Below are 27,194 nucleotides of genomic sequence, written 5' to 3'. Positions count from 1 at the left end.
CCGCGTGGGAAATGGCACGTGGGCTTTGAGGGCGGCCCAGTAAGGGCACGGTGGAGCTGGGCGAGCGGCTGTGCGACCTCTGAGTAAGTCACGTGTTTTTACATCTCAGTTTTACATCTCAGTTTTCCACCTGCAGAGAAGGGGTGGTGGCACCTACTGTACAGAGAGTCCTTACAGGGTGAATTACATGACAGAGGTCAGTTGCTGTCCTCACACTGAACTGCAGTGTATGAAATTATTAAGACTTTCTCATTTTGATAAAATATTAAAAATAATTTCAAACAGCTAAAAATTTAGTGTTTCCCCCATAATTACATCCCGCAATCCCTCCCCCGCCCCCCCCACACATAGAGCACAGGGAGCGGCAGTAGCAGGGCAAGGTTTGCGAGCCAGCCTCGGGGATGGTCCAGCTCGGCTGTGGGCACCGGGGCCCTGCTGCATGCGGACAGGCCTCTGCCTGCCCCGGAGCCTCCGCGCTCGCTCATCCCCCAAAATTCCACTGTGCACACCTGTCTGCTTTTCCTTCCTCACAGGTGGTTCTGCCTTTAATTGATCAGTATTTCAAAAACCATCGTTTGTACTTCCTGTCTGCAGCGAGCAGACCACTCTGCTCCGGAGGACACGCCTCAAACAAGGAGAAAGAAATGGTGACAAGGTAAATGGCTGCAACGCGAAGGCTGCTGTCTGTGCGCACTTGCCCTGGGGAGGGGCCCTGGGGGCCTGGCGGGGCTGCGCTGGGGCCGCCGCCGCCCTGGCCGCCCTCTCGGAACCAGGCTCTGACGAGGACCAATCGCAGGTTGACCTACGCGATCTAGGCACTGAGGTTCCTTACTTTTGCTGCTGAGATTCCTTATCTTTGAGGAGTGGAAGGAATAAAACCCCCAACACAAATTCACAGGTGGAGGCTGGTGAGGGGCCCTGTGTTGGGATGTGTGAGAGACGGTGCTTCTCACATTGATTTATTAAAATCCTGTCGAATCTCATATTTTTGCCAGCCTTGATTTTGAGGAGGGTGAAATCCCATTTACAGAAATTATAATTTTAAATATTTAAAACAAATAATTTCCACTCTTGGAAGACATTGAAGTAAAAATTCCCCTCCCCCATACACAAGATGGCGTGTTAGCGTTAGCAACGTGTTCTCATTTCCAGTTAGGTCTAAGTGTCCTTCCTAGGTTTGCTTGTGGTTCTCCTGGCGATTTGAAGCCTGATTCCTCAGAATTCTACCAGAGCTTGTACACGAGAGAATCAGTGATGGGACAGGCCTCCCTCAGCACCGCTACATGTGCGGGTCCGTGCCGGGCTCTCAGCTCGCACCTGAAAAACTTTTCTGTGAAAGCGAGTCACCTACATAAACCAGACCTGGGCTTTCCCAGCCTGGACATTGACGATATGCTGAGGGCAGGGTGGTGTCAGCCTATTGGACAAGTGAGGTGGGGCCAAACACCAGAGGGTGAAAAACAAGATTCCTGCCTACATGACATTGGGAATGAGGACTGGAGTGGAATTTTAACCTCATCTCTTTACTCAGATACATGGTCTATCTTCCAACTAATATGTGGCTGGTCATGTGATACAGGATTGCAGCAACATTAAAACGTCCCCAAACTTCATCAAATAATAACCTTCCTGTGAAGCTGGTAGAACTCGTTGTAGTTACAATAACGGGGAACCATCCGAAGGGCGTCTCGCTCACCTCAAAGGGCCCCCCTCCAGCCCGGGGCCGGCGCTCCCTGGGTGGGTGCTGGGGGGTGGAGAGAGTGCCCAGGGCACCCACTTCCCACCGACCTCAGGCACCAGGGCCACCACCGAGCGTCCCTGTCCTCCCTGGGCCCATCAGCCTTTGTGACAGGAAGTTTGTCCCCAGAGGGCATCGGTCATTGAGATGCCACTCAGTGACATAAATGAAGAGAAAATACAGTCAGAAGGCATAGAAAAAACACAATGAGAATCGTACACGTTGCACCTCTCCCACCTGCTGTATCGTGTTTTGTTGCTCCATTTAATTTTCGGCCTGACTCACCTTCCATCACTGACCGGACCCCTCACAGAATAAATTCCAACAGCAGCACAGCTGTGGTGATTTGGGGGAAATACAGTTTCTGTAGATTCATTACGGAATGTTTGTCGCTGATATTAACTGCCGGAATAAGGCATCTTCCTTCTCCTTTTTAATTTTTTAATTAATTTCTTCACTTCATTCATTAGTACTAAGAAGCCACTGACACTTTTCACTGAGGAGAATGATCAGAAAGTGCTGCTGGTAGAACAGTGGGATCGGCAGGAGGGGTGCTGGGGTGCGGGCGCCCCTCGGCCTCAGTGCACAGATGCTCCTGAGTGCCTGCCGGGGGTCAGATGCCGTCCTCGCTCTGGGATGTGCGACCGCACGGTCCCTAACGGTAGTGACCCCAGAAGTACGGGGGACCGGCTGCATCCACGTGGTGCTCAGTGTGTAGGTGTGAGGACAGAAAGTGGGACTTATCAGGTGCTGGGTGTGGAGGGGCCGTGCAGGTGAGGGAGGCTGGAGGTGGGGACCCGGAGAAGGACCAGCGGGGCCTGGCAAGCCTCAGTCCCGAGGCTGGGCTGCTGGACACTCCTGTGTCACTGGCTCCCCCAGGAAGTTTCAGAAGAGCCCCTTTCGAGAAGGAGAGGCTGAACGGGGTGGGGCTTGCTGGCCGGACGGTGGCCCGCTGAGGCTGTCCCGCAGGAGGCGGGGGCTGCGCGCTTGGTGCTGTGGAGAGAGCAGGGCGAGAAATGACTTATTCGGGGATTATCTTTACCCATGAAATGCTCGAGGCTCTGAGAGCAGATGAAACTGAAGGAAAATGGAGGGAGAAGCAAAAAGGTTTTAATTTCCAAATGCGCAGAATTACTCCGGGGTGGGGGGTGGGGAAGCGGGGCTCTGAAGAGCGCGGAGGACAGCGGGGAGGAGGGGACGGAAGCCAGGGTGCCGCAGGGTTGAGATGCAGTGATGGCGCTGTGGCGCGCTCTCCAGGAGGGGCGCACGGGACTTGCCTGTTGGGGTCCGGAGAGCTCGGAGGGGGCTGCCCACGGGGGGGCAGTGAGGAGGCCGCGCATGGCGCGGAGCCGGCGCTGGTGCCACAGAAGCATCCCGGCCTGCGAACCGTCGGCACGCTGGTCACGGGGATGTGTGGAAAGGGACCACAGCGTCACAGACGTAGTTCTGAAGAAACCATGGGCCCGAGCCCCTGATGTCGAACCGTGCAGCCTGTACGAGCTCAGGCTTGGAAGGCGGACAGCGCAGCAGGATCCAGCCTTCCCAACGCTGGTCTCTCTAGCCGGTGGCCCATCGGTTACTCTTAGCAACAGCTGATGTTGTGGAAGTCGCTTTTCTCTGACAGGCGCTCGGACGTTAAATGTAACCATGGAGCAGCTCTGTTCACACACAGACTGTAGCCTCCGCGCGGTTAATGGGGTGAAACGCAGTGCCTGCCCCGTGAATTCAGCTTCATCTCCGACGGTTTCACCTCGATGCCAGGCAGTGCCTACTGGCGAGAGGTAAAGGCCCCCCACAGGCAGGCTGGAACGCAGGGACCCCAACAGGTGCGCTTCTAGGAGGCATGCGGTCCCTGCCACCAGGGCGGACCCTGGTGGGGTCGGTCCGCGTGGAGCTCGGTGGGTGAGGGCACCCGCAGGAAGGTGCTCTTGTTTTACTGTCTTTTTTGTTCAAGTGATGCGGCTCAGGGGGGCTAATGTCATTATAATCATTTGCCTAGTAGAGTAGATGGTCGTTTTAAAAACCTGAAGCACTGAGGAGATTCCCCAAGACCTCACCTGCACTCAGACACGTGTCGGTGAGCTGTTCTTGGAAGAGCTGCACCGCGCCCTGTGTGACTCGTTTCCATCAGCGCCTTTTTGCACATTGTTATTGACGTGAGAGAGGATGGCCAGAACTTCCGTAGAAGAGGTCAGCATTGCAAAGAGGGCTTTCTCCGTCTCCTTTCGGCCATCCTATCACAAGCGGTGGCCTTCCCGTGTCCCGGGGCACAGTCTGTCTGTCCTGTGTGCCTGGGCAGTCAGGCGGAGTGGGGGCGTGCCGCTCAGGCCCACGTTCGAGGTGGGCGCTTGGGCCCGCCCGGCTGTGCAGAGACGATGCTCTCTGAGAGTCCACACGGTGTAGGTAGATGGGAAGGTAATGCCAACTGTGATGTGGGAGGGTGCAGGTGATGGCAGAGGCTCGGCAGAGGCTGGGCAGGACCTCTTTCAGCCTGGTTTGGGAATGACAGGGGAGCTCTGGGGGTGATGTTCGCAAGGGCTTCCTGGCACACACGTGTCCTGAGCTGAGTGCCGAGGGGCCGGCCGGAGGCAGTGTGGCGCGGAAGGGAGCGCGGGGTGCTCCTGAGAAGAGGGGCCTGTGAGGAACCCTCCAGACTGCGCCCCGGGTAACGAGACAGGACATTGCCCAGGCTCTGGGGTCTGGCCTGAGAGCCACGGTGCCTCAGTGCCATCTTGTCGAATGGAGGCCACCCTGTTTGTGTCCTCCCGTTGTGGACCCAAGAGAGGACATGAGGGCCCAGGAAGGGCGCGACGGAAGGTGAGAGGTTGACGTGCTCCACTCACGCCGTAGCGCTGAGAGCCCCCCGTGCCACTGTCCTCCGAGCGTGGCCAGGCACTCGGTCCTGGCCCCACCCCGCAGGCTCCAGGGCCCCAGCCATGGCTGTGTCAGGGGCACCGGCCGGGGTGGGAGGAAGGAAATTTCAAATGCTGAAGCATTAAAACCCAATGTAACATTTCATGCCCGAAGCACCATATTTCTATCGTTAAATGATGTCCATAAAAACAACAAATTCTAGAATTTCAGTAGTATATTTGGACAAATAGAATTAAATCTTTTCTTTGTGGTTTTTCAGTAGTTACAGCTATTGAATGTATTCTCATGGGGTTCATAGAGATTGCTTTTATATTAGCTTTGCTTTCAGTTGTTTCTTTTTTTTTGGTTTCTTTACTTATAATATGTGCTTTTTAACCATGTTTGTTAAAGATATGCACTGAAAGACTCTTTCTTTAGTACCTTTACTTCACATTCTGCTCAGAGAATTGATACTTTCTGCGTGACATCATGTTGCTTTTTCCGGCTCATATATCAGCTGTTTATTTTTCTTTTTTCTTCTTCTTTTTTTATTTTATTTTAATTTCCCTGTCTTTTCTACCTTCCCTTTCCCTTCCCCCTTCCTCTTTTGTTTTTCTTATGTCTTCAGCCTGTTCTGCAAACTTGGAGTTCTTGTCAGGCATAGGATTTCACTGTTTGGTAAGGAGACCTTTGAACAGACCCCGGCATGGCCCCACCTGGTTTCCTTTGCCGTTTGCACTGTGTCGTGTGCCATTGCATGAGCGCACGTGTGTCGTTGCATGAGCGCCCGTGTGCCATTGCATGTGCCCGTCCTTGGCCGACACAGGTCCCCCCACTGGTGTGTAAGCAGCTGTACCTGTGGTGAAACTAAGGACGGGACCTTTTTATGTTCGTCCAAAGCACCTTTGGAAATCCAAACATTGCACTATCGAAGAGCAAATGATTGGAAAAGGCAGCTTCTGCTGTATTTTATTTCCAAGGGCACAGGCAAACGGGGACCTGGAATTTGTGTTGGGTTATCCCTGATAGATTAAACGCCAAGCTTTTACAAATGGAAACATGTGACTGCGCTTGCAGTGAATGCCCTTGACCGCGGATTTGCACGTCGGCTGCATTTCAGATTTTGGAGCTTCCAAGTAGAGACAGTGAGGCCGAGGACTTCAGCTACAAAAGTGACCCCAGAACCGCTCACCCATAGCCATTGTGTGTTGGCATCTGCATTCATGTGGCTGAAGCCACGCCCTGAGCGCCTGCTCCTGTGGGCCATGGGTGGCCAGCCCTGCCGGGGGCTGTGGGACTCTGCAGCCCCCGGCAGGGCATGTGGGACCCTCCTGCGTCCGCTGTTAGAGCTGACAGAGCAGGCGTTAGCCCTGTACTCGGTAGGTTTGGAGACAGTGTTACAGTAATTCCAGTAGGAAAACATTGGGTGTACCAAAAAAGATGTTGTAAGTTTAATTCCATTTACAGGAAAAACTAAGGGTGAAGTCAGTTCTATGCAAGCACAATGAGTGAAGCAAGGAATATGTGTGTGTGTGTGTGTGTGTGTGTATCCATATCTGTTCACATATATATCCGTACAAATACGCATGTGCACACACACAGAACAAATAACCTGTAAGTTCTCAACGGTACATTTTTTTGAGAAATGATAGTGTCTAAATATAATTGATGTATTTGGTTTCCAATATTATTATATCCAATATTTGGTGCTCTTAAGTTTAGTAATTAAATGTTACATTTCCTATAAACTGAGTTTTTGCATTAATGTTTCAGTTATCAAAAATCAATGTGGAAATTGTTTTCTTTTTTAAAGATTTTATTTCTTTTTAGAGAGAGGTGAAGGGAGGGAAAGAGAGGGAGAGAAACATGGATCAGCTGTCTGTCACGTGGCCCCCACCGGGGACCTGGGTACCTGGGTACCACGCCTGAGCCCTGACCGGGAATCAAACCAGCGACCTTTCAGTTTGTGGGACGATACCGAGCCCAGCTAAGACAAACTGGTCATGGCTGGAAATTATCTTCTGAATAATTTAGAGTTCACTGACTTTTGTCCACTTCTCTTCAATATAGAAAATCTCTATGAAAAGGTTGGGGCAGAGTGGTCAGGAAGAGTCTCAGCCTTCTCATCACAACAGTGGGTCCCAGCGTCTCCGCTGGTCCATAGAGAGTGTGGCCTCACGTGCTGCTCAACAGGACCCTGTTTCTCAGCTACACTTTCTGCATTCTTATTAATGGGTGTAATACTTCTTTTGTGCTGCTCCTAACTTCTTACCTATTGGAAACTCTTGGTTTCCTGTTTTATATCTCTCTATAATTTCCTTTTAATAGAGTTTGAGGTATTCCATACATGCAGCAAAATGCACAAATCTAAAGGGCAGTCTGGTGCCATAGCACGAGGAAACGCTACACCTGTCGATACCCATTTGCTCAGGCCAAGACAGAGGCTGCTTCTAGGATTCCCGAGGCCTCCCTTGTACCTTTCCTCATTTTATAACCCTCAAAAAAGGAACTCTATGGAGACGTCCATTGCCATGGATTAATTCTGACTGTTCTTTAACTTTCTTTTTTTCTCCTTGTGAATATATAACTCGTGATACCTATCTGGAGAGAGAATTAGGCTTTAACATTCATTCCATCTCTGTAATTTTGATATTCCTTTTAGGCATTGCCTTTTAAATCCTTTAGCATTTAAATACTATTTTTAAAACATTTAACAGGAACTTAATGGAGAGCTATCATCTACCTTTTCTTCAACATCATATTTTTGTGAATTCTTTATATTATTCTAGTGTCTGTTACTATTATTTCAAATTTGCTTTGGGATTTTCCTGTAAAATAACATTTCAAGAGGCCTTTATTAATCAAACATACTCTAATACGGACATGTCCAATTATCAGAATCTTTACATCTAAGACACGTGAACTTGAGATGATGCAGTTATAACCTGGCTTCAGACACTCGCCTGGTGTTCTGGAGAGAAGGGTGTGGCCTTGAATCGGAGATCCTGGACGCCAAGTCCTACAGGTATAACTAAACCGATTGAATGGTGTGGACAAGGGACTTAAGTCTCTGAACCTTTTTTATTTTAATTTTTGAACTGGGTTAAAATAACGTCCATTAATCTTAGAGCTCTATTGCGTGTTTCAGTCTAATGTTGGGCAGTGTACGTTAAAGTGCCATGTGAGCCGTCACCTGTCAGGTGTTCCTAGACGACGGAAAGGGAGGTGAGCAAAGAAATCCTCCGGCTTGGAGTCCGCGGGCAAAGGTAAAGGGGAGAAAGAGGGACAGTGACCTGAGACGTATTAGGAAAGTGCCATGCGACCAAGAGGAGCTTTATAACACACCAGGGAGTAGAGCCCTTGTCCGGGTGGGGCCTGCGGTGGTGAGCTAGTTGGACTGTTTGTCCAAGTTGGATGCCAAATTGTAGTTATATCTCCAAGCCTCACCTGTAGTTGGAAGATGTTTCTCATCGATAAAGTGAGGAATCTCAAAACTTGGACTTAATCCATTTGTGCGTGTAAGTTATCTAAATATTTCCTGGCCTTTGAAGCACATTCTCTGATAATTGAAGGGATTTGTAGTGTTCCTGTGCCTCAGATAGTCCTTTTGAGGTGTTTAATCCAATTCTTTGATATTAGAAAAAAGTAAAGTTTAAAAAGGGACAAGCCATATATGTGTAGTTCTTGTATTTCCATTAAAATACTTGATGGGAAAAATAATGGAGAAAACAGCATTTAGTTTATATATAGGCTTGTCTCCTGAACTCTGAAGTGCCCGCTAGTGATTGTCAGCCCCCGCGCTCTTGGCCTGTGGGGAGTCAGTCCGGACCAGGCAGGGCCCAGCAGGAGGGACGCCGGTCTCCCGCTTCCAGGTCCCATTGTCCACTGAGGAACCAGGGCTTTCAACTCCCCACGCCCCCCACCCTCGCCAAGTGGAGCTCCGATTCCTGGCTTCAAGGCAGCGAGGACCTACACAAACCCTCGTATGCCAGCCGTGGAGCCTTTCCCTTCATCATCCTCAGAGGCGGCAGCGTCGGGGGTCGGGAGGCCGCGCAGGGGCAGTGCCAGGGGCACGGCGTATGCAGGGCCGCGCTTCTTAAGCGCGTGGTTTCACCTATGAAACCACATCCGAGGCCTCGCTGACCTTCGCTCTGTGCGCTCACGCAGCGAGGCTTCAGTGCACGTCCGCCCCGTGCAAGGCGCTCTCGCAGGCGGTGGGGACGGAGGAAGGCTTTCCTGGTCGGAGCGCTGCCCCGCCCCCGCCAGGCCAGCCTCGGCCGCCCCGCCTGCGCCCTGAGCGCCCTGGCCGAGCTTTCTGCACGGGCCCCGCCCGGCCCTGTCTTCCCCAGGGCACAGGCTCACGTCGCGTCCTGCATGGTCAGTGGTCAGTGGCTTCCCATTGCTTTAGGATGGAGATCAGAGTTCTCCGTCCGCGGCAGGAGCGTTTCACGGCCTGTCCCCTGGGGGCCTCCACCCGCATTTCCGAGGCAGTTCTTGCTCACTGGGCTCGCCGCGGGGGCCTCTCTCTGCTCCTGGGCCGAGGTGATTCCCTCCCTGCCCCGGGCCCCTGCACACACTGCCACTGCCACTGCCGCAGGGACCCTGCAGGCGCGGTCCCCTTGCCAACCCCTCACCCTCACCACGGAGGGCACTGCTCTCCCTTCAGGGTTCAACGTACACACTCCTCTCTTGGGTCACCTCCCATGCCCCCGACGTTGGTCCTGCTGTCAGGACGCTCAGCACCCCTGCCCTGCCCGTCCTGTCCCTGACGCTGCGGCCAGAGCGCGGTCGCTCTCTGGCACAGATCGCTCAGCCCTCTGAGGGCTCATTGCTGTGTCCTCAGTGCCTAGCAGGGGGTCTGACACATAGTAGGCGTTTTACAAATCTCTGATGACTGAATGAATGACCCAGCCAGGGCCTGCCTTCAGGAAGCCTGCACTTATCTCGCAGACAAATGGGCAGGTGTCTACAAGGAGAAATGTGCTCCCAGTGTGAAATCTTCTTACATTCATGAATAATCCGAACTCAACATTTTTTTGCTTGTGATTATTAAGAAAAATATAATATCCACTTACCTTACAATTTATGAGAATGATGTTTAAGATCCTTAAGTAGCCCGTGAAAACAAACAGGGCCCTTTCATTGACCCAGAATGGCCTGTAATTAGCGAGTAATCCAGCAAGGGAATTAGACTCAGCAGCCCTGGTCTTTTCCGTCTGAGGAGAAAGGTGAGAAGACGGACACTGAGAACAGTTACCATTTGGGGGCCTTTTCTACCTTTCCAGCTTCAGGTGAGTTTTTTTTTTTTTTAAATCATATTAGTAAATTGTCCAGACAGTCCCCAGAGTTACTGGAGAAGTTCCAAATTTAATAACAGAGACTTCTTGGAGTGCCTGGAGAAAAGCAAGCATTTTGTAATATAATAAGTATAATGCTCCAGTATTTCTTTTGATTTGACCTAAAATGACCCTAGAAGTCAACATGTCACGTCAGTAATTCAGCTCTAGAATTAGCTGCAGAATATTGAACAAGATGAGAATTATGTGTTGAAAGGAAACACTAGTTCTTGTTAACTATTTGTTTTTCTTTCTCCTAAGTATGTACAACTTAAGCTGGTACATAAATCTTAATGTTATTTTTGAAAGAGTTTTAACAGCAAATAAAGTAATATAGTGACCTCTACCAGTTGGACTCTCTCCTTGATTAAAAAATTAGCAGGTTAAATGGATGTTGCTCCTTCAGTATCTGCTCCTAAAACCCACACACGCATTGCGTGAGGACCGCGATCTTAGGTCAGGAGAGATGGAGAGTCAGGGTACGCTTGTATCTCCCCTAAAAATGCTCACACTGTGCTAGTGTTGTTTACTGTTGTGGGGCACGTGGGCTGAAAGGACAGCCATTAAAGTAGGAAGGCCCTCGGGACGGAGCACACGTGCGGTGGCTTCCCCCTTTCTGAGGATGCCACGTTCCATTGGGCGCATCTGCTGCTGGGACCATTGTGGGGCCCCGGGGGATAGGGCCCCGAGGTCTTTAACTCGGACGTTCTGTAGTTTGTGACAGTATACATGGCAAAGAGAAGAGTTTCCTGGACTTGTTTCATATGCTTTATAAAAAGTAACCCACTTCTTGTGGAGAGGTGGGTTTGGTCAGAAATATCAGATTCAGACACGGTAATGAAAATAATGTTCGAAGATAGTATTAGAGCGATACAGATACTTCTTTCATTTGAACGTATTCCTATGATAGACTTTCCTGACTGGGGCCAATGATTAAATGTGTAATTATCAGAAATATGTTTTCAGTTTAACCGAAACATCTCCCAAAGTTAGGGAATTGGTAATTTTATTTCTACCAATATCACAGAGTCTGGAGGTGATAAAAAGTCACTGGCATACGTCAAGTCTCTCAGTGCCCGCATCATTTTGAGAGAAGTAATATTCCAGCCCGACTTTATTTTATGCTATTAATAGGGGTTCTGCCAAGATTAATCATTAGTCAGAGAAGAGAATGTCGTGAAATACTGTGCCCGGAGCCACGCAGAAGACGTGGGGAAGAAGGCGGAACGTCGGCGTGGCCTGTGCCTGCCCTCCCTGGGGAGCGGGCCGCGCTGGCGACTGCAGCGGGCCAGCGGCAGAACCGCGCTGCACTGGGCGGCCCGGGCTGGGTGGCAGCGCAGACCCCGGAGTGTCAGAGACCTTGTGTTCAAGCCACTGCGAACCACAAGCCAATTGGGATTAAAATGCAAAAGGATACTCTGGCCGCTTTAACGCCATTTCTTTTATTTCGAGAGTGGCACTGTTTCATGAGCGTCGGTGCCCTGCGCGCCATCTGCGCGGTGAGATGCGGGGCGACTGGAAGTGCCGCTCACGCTCAGCCACTCCCGCGAGGCCAAACGCAGGCGCCACGTCAGACGGGCGCTCGATCCGCCGCCATTTCCCTGGGTCTTTAGCTGTGTTTGAAGACAAGGGAAGTTAATAGTTTGGACCTTGAGAAAGTGTGAGTTTAAAACTATCAAACTTTGTGTGTGTGGTTTTTTTTTACACTACTTAGAGCAGTTAAGCAATTACATATAGTTAATACATTAAAATATAGCCGTCACTTCAAAATTTTAGCATTTTGTTTCCCTTTTTCACTACTCTCCCTGCTCTTACTTGATGACGCTTCTGATTACAGTGACCTGGGTTGCCTCGAGAAGGGTGGGATTGAGATGGTTCTTCATTTAAAAGCCTCCCTACGTGCTTTAGTTCTTCAAGACTAACCATTGTTTAGCTGTCTACATAGTCAATAGGTACTGGCACTCGGTCTGCACCATAAAAGGCTGAAAATTCGATGAATGTCTTTTCTGCGTTCCTTAACGTCCTTGTGTGCCATATTGACACTGAGATCCACTTAGAGGTGTTTGGTGTCCAGCTTGGAGGGCACCGAGATGGGCGGGTTCACGGAGCCTACAGTGTGGGGCTTCCACTGTCACAGAAACCTGACGCTCACCAGACGCATTTTCATCCCACGCACAGATCTCGTCTGCCCCTGTGTTTGATCTGGTGCCTGAGGTTCGCCCAGCAGCCTCCTAGGTGCAGGGCCGCCTCGGGGACCGGAGCAAACAGAAGCCCCGCCCCACGGGCCCTGGCGGAAAGCAGGGGCAGGAGCTCGAGTCAGAGGCGCTGGGCCCCTCTCTGCCCGGCGGTCAGTGGCAGCTGCCCGAGCCTCCCCCGCCGCGATGCCCATGAACCCTCCCTCACGGGCCTTCCCTCCCCCTCTTCTGTGGTGCGCCATCCTCACCTTTTCTCCTCCAGGCATCCCAGGCCCTGGGCCTCTTTTCGGTTATATATACACTTGCTCACACTGGCCGATTTCATGTAGGCCCATGACTTTAAAAGCTATCTATATGTGCAAGGTGCCCACGTTTGCAGCTCCCACCGGATCTCTGCACTGCAGATTTTTCTATCGATCGCTTGCCTCACGTCTCCGTGGAGATAACCTATGGGCCGCAGAGGACACGACCCCACCCCTCCCAGGCTGTTCCCCTCCGGCCTCTGCGCGTTGTTGAGCCCCATTCCCGCAGCTACGCACCGAAACCGCCGGCCGTTATTCTCGTCTCCCGCCCCTCTCGCCCCCATTTAATCCATAAGGAAACACTGAAAAGCTTGCTCTTAATGTCTTCCCTGCTGCCAGGCTGATCCAAGTTCACCTCCATCAGCCCTCTGACCCCGCCTCAGCCGCTTCCTAACTAAGGTCCGCTCCTGCCCTTCCAGCTTTGCACGTTGGGACGTCATCCAGTGTCAGCCAGATGCCAGTCTGTTCAAAAGCTAAGAATGTCTTTATGCTGCACTAAAAAAAATTACCCAGAGTTGTTGCCCTCGTAGTCAGGCTCTGGGGCCTGGCCTCCCACCTGCCCCCTCGCGCGTCACCTCTTCCCTGAGTCCTCACGCCAGCTGCCTTGTTGACACCTTCGCCTGGAGCCCCGGGCGCCCCTCCTGCGCCAGAGCCTCTGTGCGTGGTCCCTCTCCCAGCTGCGTGCGTGGCGGGGCCCTCCCCCGTTCAGGCTCACAGCTCTGCTCCTCTGACACTCTCCTGACCTCTCGCCTGTACTCTCCTGCTGCTCTAATCCCTATTTCCTGCCGTATGTTTTTACTGTGGCCTGATGCTACATATTAGTTTTTTATTGTTTGCTCTCATATTCCTCATTAAAATGCAAGTAGCTTAAGAACTGTTTTTGCTTTTTACTTGAAGTTTGAGAGTGCCTGGTATTTAACGTTTGTCGAGTGAATGGATAATTAAATGAGTAACGCTTTCAGGGACTGCCGTACAAGCCCTGTGATTACCACCAGAGCTGGGACGTAACAAATCCTGCCCTTCTGCCGGCTTTGCCTTTACTATCGCCGGGAATTCTGAGATGCAAAGCACAAGCTGATGGGCCTGTCCTGGGAGAACTTGAGGTCTCAGCAACGACTGCCGTTTTCCTTATTCGTATCACGTCACAAAGCTGGCCTGCTGGCTCTCTAAAGCAATTATTAATGTCCGTGTGTGTTTCATTCATATTAGGGTACTTTTTGTGTAAAGAATATAACATATCCCAATGTATTAAAAATGTACATTCAAGTAGGAGTTGTTAACCTTAGGCCCCAGGAAATGATGATGCTATATAATGAACACACACACACACACACACACACACACACATACACCTTGTATATAGACTGAAGAAGTCATAATGTCAGACTACATGGTGAGCAGTCAATAATTTTGTAACTTGGAACTTGCTTTTCTGTATATATATAGTAACTATATAATTCACATTTCTGTCAATCAAAAATCATATATAGTAATTGTATAATTCATATTCCTGCCAATCAAAATGAGTGAATTTCAACTTTCAGGAAGAGTCAGCCCCATTTTAAATACCTCATGAGAGCAGAAATGAACTTTTCTGGCTTCTGATGCTTTTTTATGTGATTGCTCGGTGCTGCTTTTTCACCAAAAACCAATAACATTCAGGCAAATCAATTCATCTGAATGCAGTTGAATGCAATTAGAAAGCAGAGACACTGGGGTAATTAAAATGGAATTAAATTGGTTAAACTTCCAGCTCACCGCTTCCATAAAGGCGGTGAGCTGACTTAGAAAGCTGCCACGCAGCGTGATTCAAAGCGAAGATGAGCTGGAATGTGGAGGGGTGCACGAGAGGAGCTGGGTTGAACTTCTCGCCCCGGTGCATTGCTTTGGACGCTTCCTGAGTGTGTCGGCTCCGTGACCCAGCCTGCTTCACCGCTGCCCTGCGTATATTCGCATAACCACCCAGAGCAGGAAACTGCATGATTGTAAACTTGATTATCAAACATCTTTTTAATTGAGTTAGTATTACTCATTTGTTCTGTGGACTAATTTTTGAAACACAGATATTAATAGAAGAACATCGACACATTCTCAGGGCAATTTACACAACATTTTTTTTTCCTCTCTAGGAAATGATGCAACATCAATTGTCAACTGTCTTCATATTTTGGGCCAGACTTTGGATGCAAGGTACATGGATATATTTTTATCTAAATCAGTGAGTGTAGTAATGACATCAGAGAATATTAAAATGGACCTACTGTCTTGACTACTCTGGAGTTGTAAGAAGGGCTTTAGGTGGAAAGAAAATCTTTTGTAAATTACTAATGCAATGACATTTTATTATTTTTATGATCATATGTAAGTTGTTACTTAAATTTCAAATAGTTCCTCTAGCAGCTTGGTATGTAAGTGGGGACTTACCTGGGAACACGTCCTGTGAGGTAGAAATTTACAGCCTTTGTTACTTAAATTTCAAATAGTTCCTCTAGCAGCTTGGTATGTAAGTGGGGACTTACCTGGGAACACGTCCTGTGAGGTAGAAATTTACAGCCTTAGAGGTCACGTTAGTGCGCGGTGTGATGCCAGGCTCCGTGCCTGCAATAATGTTTAGTTTTATAGGAAACATGAGGGTTTGTTCCCAGTTTACAGACGAGTCAAATGAAGCTTAAGTTTGCAAGTGAGTGTGGAGGTAGAGCAGCCCCAAGTCTGAGCTCTTTCTGCTCCGCCCCACGGGCAACATACCCGCAAATCCCATATGTGCACCGAAGGCAGAATCAGTCCACCGAGCATGACCGATCCAGCCTCTAAGCCACAGCATTAAATTCAATTACTACCAAGAATAAATCTAAATAAAAGTTTCTGAATGTTGTGTAACAGAGAGTGTTCCACAATACTTTTGGTTATCCATTTTTAGTGTTTAAAGTTTTATTTGTGGTGTTTGGTATGATAAACGAAGAAAGAAGATGGCATTACATGTCTTCAGTTTTTGCCAGAAGCAGTGGCAGTAGAGTGTTTAACGTTCGGCCTTCAGAGGCCAATCAAGGAAAGGCCGATCGCTGCCCTCAAAGCTCAAGGTAGCTGCACCCCATTGCCAATAAATGTTCCTTTCACAGCCATTGCCTTGGGGAACATTCCCATTTCTGCTGGGTTTGCAGTAACTGCCTCAGAAGCTGGGTTTGGCCAGTTATAAAGTAAGTGCCCTCAAAGTTTCTGCTGGTGGGACCCAGAAGGCGGTGGCCCTGCCCTTTGCTCCCAGGTTCTGGTCGAGTTGGCTGCGAAGGAACTTAGGGGCAGTCGTGAACTCACAGAGCAGCATGGCCGAACCCTCAGTGCGTTGAAAAAGTATTTGAGAGTGGATTTAAAAGCTGGCAGGCGGAGTGGGTGCTGTGCAGGAAGCCAAGTGGCCGCGGCCTGTGGCTCACCTGCCGCCGCGCCCCATTCCTCCCAGGACGGTCATGAAGACGGGACTGGAGAGCGTGAAGAGCGCGCTCAGGGCGTTCCTGGACAGCGCTGCTGAGGACCTGGAGCAGACGCTCGAGAACCTGAAGCAGGGCCAGTTCACCCACACCCGCCACCAGCCCAGGGGTGTCACCCAGATCATCAACTACACCACGGTGGCGCTGCTGCCCGTGCTGTCCTCGCTGTTTGAGCACATTGGCCAGCACCAGTTTGGAGAAGACCTGATAGGTACGTGAGTCTGTCTCCTACAGCCTTGGTACCCGAGTGGCGCAACCAGACGCTGTGGAAGCCACGTCTGGGCTACTCAGATGCTGCTGAGACACTGACGTGCTGGTTTGCACAGTGTCCTAGGCTGATGTGTGAGTTACAGGGACCGTTCTTACAGGGGTGGGTCACTGAGTCCTGGACAGCCTCCTCCACGCTGTCCAAGCACAAAGTCCAAAGGTGACTATTTCTGTGGGTTTTTTTCATGGCCACTTTCTAACACGCTTTGACCATGGGATGGGCAGCGTACAATGTTCTCAGCGTCGCTGAGTCGATGCAGTAGCTCCCACGGGCTGCACCGCCCATGGACGCGAAGGCTGCTGGGACACAGCGTGTATGCCAGTCACTGCCCGACTCGGGTGGCCCAGACAGCCTCTGAAAATAGGTGTCAGTCTCTTTTCCCTGGGGACCTCACCAGCTGTTTTGGGCTGGAATGCTGTAGTTATTAAAAATATCCACGGGAAGCCCAAAGTTATGTGAAAAAAAATACCGCAGGGCCTGCCCTCACTCGAGGGAGGATGTGAGTCCTTGTCAGGCAGTCCTGGCTGCGGACCCAGCCCCGGGACTCGGCTGGAGGGGTTGGGTGACAGCGGCTGTGGGTAACACTGGCTGAGTTCCTCGGTGGTGCCGCAGCACTGGCTGCACACTTTGACGGAGCCAGCAGGCACGCGGCTCGCAGTGAGCGTGGACAGGGAGGAGGGTCTGGGGGAGAAACTGATGGTTTCCCCATTGAGTTGTGGTGTTTTCTCCAGGAACTGGTAGCAGAGTTGGGATTAGAAATTCAAGGTTCTTAGAGTTCCGTGCCCCTGAACAGCTCTTACCGGGTCATAGATCATGTACCAGATATTGTATGATTCTTGAGCTTCAAAAACTACCGAAGGGATGGACTGACCCCATGAACATCGGGCCACTTCGGGAATAGCTGACGCACCCTGTGCTCTGGCTCCTCGTGCTCGGCCCCTGGGGCTCCACCGAAAAGACACCGTCTTTGTGCTTTTGGAACGAGAGTCAAATCCCCTGTCCTCCCAGATACTTTTGTGTGTGATTTCTTCTTGAAGAAATCTTTTATTCTTATACCTGGAGGAAAATTATAAAGGGACTCTTCCTGATAATGTTCTGCATAGTCACAGCACAAGTCTTTAGAACACTTTGAACTCCTGAAAGAAAATAACTTGGTTTGAAGGAAACTTTTTACATTTCATTCTACATATTGTTTGTCATTGCTTCTTTCAAATGTTAAAATATTAGTGTGCCTTTAATATGGGATTTTGTTTTTAACCTAAACTTTCTTAGGGCAATGTATAAATAACAAGAGGTTTCTTTTCATGTGAGATTCCCTCTCTCTTTAGTGGAAGATGTACAGGTGTCCTGTTACAGAATTCTGGCCAGCTTGTATGCTTTGGGGACAAGCAAAAGTATTTATGTAGAAAGGTAAGATTTTATATTTCACGTTGCCTTAATAGCTGTTTCAGGTGTTATAACGAGTCTTCACTTTATAACATTTTCCTTAGTTATTAACTAAACCAAATTAGTGTATTGAATTTTTTGGGACTAGTTAGACAATCTTTAAGATACATTTGAGTTGATATAATAAAAAACAGCTGAGCTATGGGGAAAAAATGTAAAGCAATTATGCTGAAGATTATAATATAAAATTTAAACTTGAGTGTTATGAGACTTATGGAGGAATCTGCCAATGTGTGTGTAGCTTGCAATTATAAAATGACCTGGGGAGAATATAAAAATAAAATTTTGGAGATGAGTACAATCTCATTTTCATTTTTTCATTTTTTAAAAAATGAAAAAGTAACACTATGCTAAGAAAAATTAAGTAATTTTAGTACAAGCCATCTAAAAAAAATTGCTATTTCTAGATTACCAACACAAATGATCAGAGTTAGTCTGAGAATTACTAATTGATTCAAAAATTTAAAGTTAATTAATTGACATGAATTGTTAATGAATGGACTAATCCAATCAGATGTAAGGGACTAAATTACTGATCTTGAAATCATACATAAAACATTGTCACCTATTAAATTCTTAAAATTTGCCATTCTGCATCCCTATTTTTAGTTAACGAAAGCAAAAGTTAGAAAAAGTAAGCAATTTTTCTACAGTGGTGTGAGTGCTAGGGATAAGATAGGGTCTCAGGTCTCTCCAAATCAAAACCTATGATCTGTGTAATTCCTTGATTCCTAAATTATTTTTAATAATGCAGTGTTATTAAATCTTTGATTTGGACTCTATTTTACTCAGCGCCATTCTGTGAAGGAACATTTTCTCCTAGCTGACTAAATACCTAATTTTTAAAAAGATTAAAACAGATAATCAAACATTGTTAATTTAAATATTAGATTTTTTCAGTGAGAAATTTAAAACTGCCCAAGAGAACTATATAATCTTAATTATATTCATTTTATTGACTTTAAAGTATATTTATATAAAATCATTTAAGGAGTCCACACTACATGATGCTCATCCTGTTCCCTGTTTAATAAGCACATTGCGCACCAGTGCGGCCCTGGGCTCGGCTGGTGACCGAGGGAGGGAGTTCCCTGGTGGTGGGGCCCGGCCGCAGCCTGATTCCTCAGGCCCCTCCTGCCCTGGAGAACAATGAATCAGTTCCAAGTATAATTAGCTTTAGTGTTTGTATGTCTTAATGTTTCATAGGTACCTGATATTCATTACATACAGTAAAATGTTCAGAAAGTTATATCACTTTGTACTTTGTTTTAAAATTTCTATTAATCTATTTATTCATATAGCAAGAATTCGTCCTAAGTCATTATGTTTAAAGAGAAAGGGAAAAAAGAAAGAAGTGTCCAAGCTTGTGGAGGATTTACAGGGTTTTTCTTGTTATCTTGATTTGCACTGTTTGTTTGAGCCAAGAGATAATTGAACTTTTTTTGAATGGCAGGGACTTTGCTGTTGAAAATACATGATGATTTACAATAAGAAATTGTGTTTGGGGATTAATACTATTAGTTGCATTATTATTGTCCCTCTGAGGTTAAACTCACCAGTTTTAATGTACTTTGGGCTTTTTGGGAGACTGAAAACCACCATCACCTTCTGCCTGCAGGCAGCGCTCTGCGCTGGGGGAGTGTCTGGCGGCCTTCGCGGGCGCCTTCCCTGTGGCGTTTCTGGAAACTCATCTTGACAAACATAATAGCTACTCCATCTACAATACCAAGTCTTCACGGGAAAGAGCAGGTATGCAGACACGTGTGCAGTGTTTGGGATGCGCAGCTAAAGCCTCATGACAAACAGTGCCTCTTCCTGCAGTGGTTTTTAACGGGCCATTTCAGTTGATGGTCCCTCAATGTGCTTTGTTCTTAAGTGCTGTTATTTAGAATTTTTGGAGTGCTGTATACTATTCCTGTAGTGTTTCTGAAAGAAAATTAGTTTAATTTCTTCTAACTTAATGAGCCACAGACATATCAGCACTCTTAAGGATAAGAAAAAATGATCAGCAGATATGAAATAGTAGGTCAATAGGATTTCTGATACAGTTCTCTCTCATAGGTAAAGGTATGACATTCGTATTTATTACACTTATGCATTTGTACTCTTCACTTTTCTTTGTTCCCCAGATATGTCTACATTGGGAGACTTTTATTCTATGTGAGATTTTTTCCTAATAATTTTTCCAAGTTTTATCATTTACAAAACTTAAAAACATAAATCTAAAACATTTAATCACTGACTTTAATTTGCACCTGACCCTAGTATGTGTATCCTTGCAATATTTTTGTCTGTGTGTATAGTACCTATCTATATGCATCACATCACTTTCCATCCTGGAAAATCTGATAATTTTCTAGGCAGATACATCCAATTTTTTCACTGTTCTAGCCAAAAAGCTTCAAGAACCATTACCAGTGATTTCAAGAATTAACCTTTGGGAACCTATTAGAGTTATGTACTAGGACTTGAACTGAGTTATATAACAAGTAGTTATTAATGCAGAAGCAAATTAGTCCTTTAATCAGCCTTTTCTTAAAACAGTTTTCATTGTTGACACTGTTACGGGTGTCCCGCATTTCGAAACCTGGCCATCACACAAGTGCCCTCTTAGGCCAGTTCTTTTGGGGGCCGGTTGGCTTCCTAAGACAAGAACCTCCTGCCGGTCGCACTCACGCAGCTGCCTGCTGAGAGGGTCTCTCTGTGTAACTTGTATTTTCGGGCAGCGGCTGGCCACACAGATGGGATAGTGTATTTCATCAAAGACAGACTCCTAAAACTGCGAATATTCATTATTTAATTTGTCTATTTTATAATTCTAATTTCATATAACATAGGAAGTTAAAACTATGTTAAATGTGATTTAGCAATGTTTTTCTACAAAATTTCCACAATGTATTCGTAAATAGTAAATTTTGGTTGATTTTGTATTAATCATCTGTGTAAACATGTCTTACTAAGTTGTCTTATTTACGATTTTTGATTCATTAATAGTTTAGCTATGAATCAAAAATGAAGCCAATTTGTACATTCATTATAGATAAGGAATCACAGGGTATTTGCATAACAAGTAGAGGAATTGAATTTAATGATTCCCTTCTATTCCTTTTTTCAGTCATTGCACAAATATTTTGATTTACGCTGTGGTAGATGGGAGACACATGACACAAAGATGCCTGAGACTTGGTTCTTTTCCTCGGGGACTTTTAGGGGCAGTGGAGGGAGGGAGGCCGAATGAATACAGGTGACAGAATCCAGAGTGAACAGTGCGGGGACACACAAGGCAGCGCGGGCCGAGCCGCCGGAGAGGCGCCGCAGAGCTGCCACAGGGGGCGCTGGAGTCCGGGCACCGGAACCGGGCGCCGCAAGGGCGGCCTCTGGCTCTCGGAGGTGGAGGTCGCTTTCAGGAGGGAAAGGAGCAGGAGGTGGGACAAGAGTGGAAAGCCGGCAGAAGTGAGGTGGGCGCCCCCGGTTGGGGAAGGAGTGGGGCTTGCCGGCTTTCCGCAGGGTGCGACCGGAGCGAGGACCCTCCGCGGCCGGAGTCGGAAGTGTGGTGCCGGCTCCGCGGCAGCGGCAGAGACGGCCCTGGGCCTCGTGACTGGAGCGAGCTGCTTAGGAGAGGCCCTGGGGCGGCCCGCTCTGCGGAGGCGTCGGAGGTCGCGGCCTAGACTTTCTCCAGGCTTCCGCCCTGGGGGACTGATTGGGTAACGTCCCCCACAGAGTACACGCCCAAGAGCCGGTCAGAGCGGAGGAAGTCGAGTGTACACTTAGAGCCGTAGTGGTCTAGCTGCTTTTGAGACATTCGTATTAGACAGACACACACACACACACACACACACACACACACACCCACACACACACACACACTCGCTTTCCGGGCTTGCTACCGCACAGCGACCTCCCTACACCGCACACACACACACACACACACACACACACCCCCCCTCTGTGGCTTTCGGGGTTGCTAGCGCACAGCGGGGGTCCCTAGGACCGGACACACACACACACACACACACACAGGACCTTGGCTTTGGGGGTTGCTAGCGCACAGCGGGGGTCCCTAGGACCGGCCACAGTTGCCTCAGTGCACATATAAGCCCAACAGGGGGAGAGCTAAAGACAGGTCCCACGGAAAACACATGTGGAAGTTCGGCAGAGAGAAAAGAGTGAGTGAAGGGCGTCAACAGCTCCAAAGAGTCGTGACAGAGCGAAGGGGGGGAGCGAGGAGAGAGGGGTTTGGGGCGAGGGGGCGAGGCCAGCGCCTGGGAATGTACGCGGGGGGCCGGCGGCCCCGTGGGAGGAGCGACTGCAGAGTGGACGGCCCAGGAGAGATGCGGCGGGGGGCGGCCGGGGGGCTTGTCATCGGCGGGGGGCGGCGGGGGGCCGGGTGGAGCTGACAGAGGGCAGGGCTGCGCGTGACGCGCCCCACGAGTCCCCACTGTAGGGCAGGCGGGGGCTCTGGAGCGCAGCTGGGACCCCGCGTGGGGCCCCCAAACTGCTTCCTCTGAAAGGATGTGAATGTGGGAGCAGACAGAGGGCTTGTGGGCAGAGACGCTGAGATTCTTGTCTGCCCTGAGGTACGGGGGTGGTCATTTGCTGATCTTAAGGGATGGGGGGTAGGGTAGGAACGTGGAAAAAGAGGGGAAGGTCGGCGCGGCAGGTACAAGAAAGGACAAGGGCCCAGGTGAGGCGTGTGGGCACATGAAGTGGTTGTCTGTGCCTCTTCTTTCGGTGAACACCATTTATTCCGTGCGTGTCCCTCTAGCCCTCAACTTGCCAGCGAGCGTGGAAGACGTTTGTCCAAACATACCGTCTTTGGAGAAGCTCATGGAGGAGATCGTGGAGCTGGCCGAGTCTGGGATCCGCTACACGCAGATGCCGCACGTGATGGAAGTCATCCTGCCCCTGCTGTGCAGCTACATGTCGCGCTGGTGGGAGCACGGGCCCGAGAGCCACCCGGGGCGGGCGGAGGCCTGCTGCACGGCGCTGGACGCGGAGCACATGAACACGCTGCTGGGGAACATACTGAAGATCATCTACAACAACCTGGGGATCGACGAGGGCGCCTGGATGAAGCGGCTGGCAGGTGAGGAGGGCGTCCCCTGAGGGCTGCCTGGTTCCCCGAGAGGTTTGAAATACAGAAGACGAGACTTTTTCTATCTTAGTCTTTATTAATATTTTATTCTGTGCTAAGAAGTGTTCCTGGTTCTGCCGTGCTGTTCCTGAAGAGGCGCATGTCAGACGTCGAGTGCCTTGCCTCGTACCTGCAGCTTTTCACCTCGCGGGGTGGGGAGGGCGGTGGGGGGCGCTCGCCTTGCCGTCCGCGTGCCGTTGCCCTGTTTATGTGGAGTACGTGAGAGGAGTTTATTTTTGTTTTTTGTGCTGACATTGTATGCATGATTCTTTTCTTTTTCTTAAGGTTTTTTTAATTGTTTCTCCCATTACCATTTACCACCCTAATAACCCCTCCCCCACAGTGGCCAGACCGTTGTCCCTGCCCACGAGTGCTTTTTCCTTTTTGCGCCATCTCCCCATCCCCAGGGCTGTCAGCCTGCTCTCCGTCTACGAGTCTGCCTGTATTTTTCTTGTTAGTTCAGTTTGCTCATTAGAGTCCACATATGAATGAAATCATACGGCATTTGTCTTCCCCTGACTGGGTTATTTCACCTAGCGTTATGTTCTCCAGCCCATCCATACTGTCACAAAGGTAAAATTTTCTTCGTTTTTATGGCCAAGCAGAATTCCATTCTGTAAATGTCTCATAGTTGTTTTATCTACTCATCTACTGATGGACACTTGGGCCGCTTCCGTATTTTGACAATTGTTTATAATGCTGCAATGAACATAGGGTGCTTATGTTCTTCTGCATTAATGTTTTGAGTTTCTTTATTTTCCCAGAAGTGGTATTGGTCATAAGGCAGTTCCATTTTTAATTTTTTGAGGTATCTACATACTGCTTTCCACAGTGGCTGCACCAGTCTGCCTTCCCACCAAGAGTGCCAAGTTCCACTTTCTCCACATCCTCACCAGCAGTTTGTTGATTTATTGATGGTAGCCATTCTGAAACATGTGAGGTGATATCTCATGGTGGTTTTAATTTGCATCTCTCTCATGGTTAGTGATGTTGAGCATCTTTTCATATGTCTATTGGCCATCTGTGTGTCCTCTTAGAGAAGTGTCTATTCAGGTCCTTTGCCCATTTTTGTAATTGGATTTTGTTTGTTTGTTTGTTTTTTGGTGTATAAGGCCTAGTAATCAAAACAGCATGGTACTGGCGTAAAAACAGACACATAGATCAATGGAACAGAATAGAGAGCCCAGAAATAAACCCATACCTTTGGTATTCAACAGAGGAAGCAAGCACATTCAATGAGCTAAAGAGAGTTTATTCAGTAAATTGTGTTGGGAAAATTATACAGATACATGCAGAAAAATGAAATAGATCACTTTCTTATGCCACACATACAAATAAATTCAAAATGGATTAAAGATTTAAATGTTAGACCCCAAACCATAAAAATCCTAGAAGAACACATAGGCAGTAAAATCTAGAATATTGCTCATAACAATATTTTATCTGAAATATCTCCTCAGGCAAGGAAAACAGAAGAAAAAAATAAACAAATGGGACTACATCAAACTAAAGAGTTTTTGCACAGCGAAGGAAACCATCAACAAAATGAAAGTCAGCCCACTGAATGGGAGAACATAGTTGCTAATGTTTAATGATATTAAAGGGTTAATATCCCATGTTTATAAAGAACTTATGGAAGCAATTAAACGCCCAGCACTGGAGCGTGGTTAACTCAGTGGACACATCCTATAGGAGACCACAGGATAGCTTTCAGCTGTAAGGTGTCAACAGTGTTTTGTGAGTTGGAAAATGCCCACGATATCATGAAGGATGAAAAGAAGAGTATCTTTATGAATTAAAAATGCATATAAATATATATTTGTGAAATTATTTATTTATAAAACCTCCAGAGAAATACATGAATGTCTTACTAATTTAGGTAGGATGATCATGATTAATTTTAACATTTCTCTTTTATGCATTTTTACAATATGTATGTGTTCCCTTGCTACGCAAGTCTAAAACGCTTGCTTACAAGTACACCTACCCTTAAATAAATGAGCAGTAAGTGACGCGTGTAACCCAGCTCTCGCACAGGGATGGGGTGGGCCGTTCAGTGAGGGAATGGTACATAGTCTGGAATGATTACTGAGAGGTGAGCACCTCTTTAAGGAATGGCCAGGGAACCTTTCCATTTGGGGGATTTTCCTTTTTGTGTGTGAAAAGAATTGATTTCATAGGGAATTAATATTTTTTTTTCTATTCTAAATCAGCCATTTACCCTTTTGTAAAAACAAGGAAGAACTTCACATTCAATTCAGTAACCACTTTTGGAAGAGCCACTCTGAGGCAGCTGTGCTATGCGGCGGTGGGGGGGGCGGACCGCGGGGGGGGGCGGGGGGGCTGGGAGTGAGGCTGCAGTTGCGCTTCGATTGATCGTAATTACATTCTACCCTCTTGAAAATGTGTACACAGAGTGCAACAGTAACATCTCTCTTCAGTGTTTTCCCAGCCTATAATAAATAAAGTGAAACCACAGCTGCTGAAAACTCATTTCTTGCCATTAATGGAGAAACTGAAGAAAAAGGCAGCCATGGTGGTTTCTGAGGAAGACCATCTGAAAGCCGAGGCCAGGGGGGACATGTCCGAGGCTGAACTTCTTATCCTGGATGAATTCACTACGCTGGCCAGGGACCTGTATGCCTTCTACCCTCTCCTGATTAGATTTGTGGACAATAACAGGTATAACGTTCGAAAGTGATTAATTTCTCAAATCCCGTCATGACCTTGTTGGGTTTGCATGTCCCGAATGAATGGCTTCCTTCACTGACTACTTAGCGATGAGCTTGTTCATGATGCCATCCATAACATAACCAAACATTTCTAGATATGTTCCCACTTCCCCCCATGGAGCATCTTAAATTGCCGTCAGAAACACATCTGGGAATAGTCTTTGTTTTGCAGGTAAAAGTCAGCAGTTTGACAGTTCTGCTGTTTAAATTCTTGTAAATGTTATAGCTGTGGACATAGGCCCCGTGTGCTCTGTAGGAAGCTGCGACCCTACACTCCCTGGTTTCAGATTCAACTTTGAGAGGGTCTTTTTCTTTGTTTCCTTCTTCTTTTTTTTTTTACTTTAGGTTGTAACTGAGCGACCACTGTATTTATTTTGTCGTCCAGGGCGAAGTGGCTCAAAGAGCCTACCCCGGAAGCCGAGGACCTTTTCCGCATGGTGGCCGAAGTGTTTATCTACTGGTCAAAATCACACGTGAGTAGGAAAATGTGGGCAGCGCCTACATTTTATTAGCCAGTTGTCTAGATTACTAGCCAATTGTCCCACCCCTTAGTGTTCTCAGATTTGTCTTCCGGGTGTCACTTAATGGTGTGGAGAGGCAATAGGAGGTTCCCCAGGGGAGTTTGAGGCAATATAAAACTTCTTTTGAGTTTTGTCATTTATCTTCAAAAAATCAGAGGGAGTTGTAATTATGCCCATGCACGGGTCATGTTTGCCTTGCATCTCGGGGCGATGTGGACCCGGGACGCCAGCGCTGGGCGTCTCCCCCGGGAACGCCCGGCCTGGGTTCCAGAGATGCCAGCACAGACTCGCGTTTACACAGGACACACTGCGTCATGGCTTCACACTTCTTTTGTCATCACACACTTTCATTTTTGTAGGAATTTTGTTTTATTCACGTGTTAGAATAAAATAAAACTCTTGCTGGGGATCCCTGTAGTAGAACATATAAAGTGCATCGTTAATGAATGTTCGCTGCTTCGTGTGGTGCAAGTAGAATGATCTGTGTTCAAATCTGAAAATGATTTTAACCCTAAAAACTTTATCTTGTTCTATAATTTTTAATAACTAGCGGAATATGGGTGAGCATTTATTATTGTCCCAAATTATTTTAAAATTTGTGCAATTTTGAATCAATTATAATTTTATAGTACTTTGTAAATGGGAGACTCTGAGAAAGTAAAAATAAACTCTGCAACCTCAGTTTCATCCTCTGAGGTGTCTTCCTAGTATATTTAATCAGATTATTATACAAATCAGATTACTTTGCAAATGCACTATTTTTAAAAAAAATTTTATACTTAATATTTAGTATATAAGTATTATTTGTTGACTACCTTGAGGAGTCTGTTAAACTTAATACCAAAATGTGTATAAAAATGTACTTTAAAAATACCATCACACAGAAATAATATGTGAAAACAGTAGCTTTATTAACATGTGAATTTTTATCTTCACATGAACCTTTATTGTCTGTGATGTCACAAGAAATTATGTTCCTCTAAACAAAGTCAATGATTTCCTACCCCAAGTAACTCCTGTTAAGGAGATGCATTAGACCATTCAGGAACTTCTAGAGGAAGTTTGGAAATCCAGAGCCCAGGATAAATCACTTAAGAAAACCGAAAGCTGCATATTTTTCCTTGAAGAACTGAGAATTTTCAACTTTATCAATCACAAACCAAAGAAACTTCTTCAAGTTTGTATGTAAG

The 27,194-nt window shown here is 47.6% G+C and overlaps 1 protein-coding gene across 1 annotated transcript in view; it reads left to right on the top strand.

The window, feature by feature from the left end:
* RYR2 (ryanodine receptor 2) overlaps positions 1-27,194 on the top strand; it is a 558,936-nt gene that overhangs the window by 416,259 nt on the left and 115,483 nt on the right. Inside the window, exons 61-69 of the mRNA XM_054584705.1 lie at positions 534-655; positions 5,220-5,269; positions 14,554-14,614; positions 15,876-16,114; positions 17,500-17,581; positions 19,236-19,366; positions 22,383-22,703; positions 25,193-25,433; positions 25,869-25,956. Of these exons, the coding sequence (XP_054440680.1) occupies positions 534-655; positions 5,220-5,269; positions 14,554-14,614; positions 15,876-16,114; positions 17,500-17,581; positions 19,236-19,366; positions 22,383-22,703; positions 25,193-25,433; positions 25,869-25,956 (1,335 nt within the window). The remainder of the gene's footprint in view (positions 1-533; positions 656-5,219; positions 5,270-14,553; positions 14,615-15,875; positions 16,115-17,499; positions 17,582-19,235; positions 19,367-22,382; positions 22,704-25,192; positions 25,434-25,868; positions 25,957-27,194) is intronic.

The sequence above is a fragment of the Pteronotus mesoamericanus genome, unplaced genomic scaffold (genome assembly GCF_021234165.1).
Source record: "Pteronotus mesoamericanus isolate MK-2021 breed Mesoamerican mustached bat unplaced genomic scaffold, CSHL_Meso_final contig_120, whole genome shotgun sequence".
Lineage (NCBI taxonomy): Eukaryota > Metazoa > Chordata > Mammalia > Chiroptera > Mormoopidae > Pteronotus > Pteronotus mesoamericanus.
The sequence above is the reverse complement of the archived record's forward strand: the minus strand, read 5'-3'. Positions and strand labels throughout refer to the sequence as shown.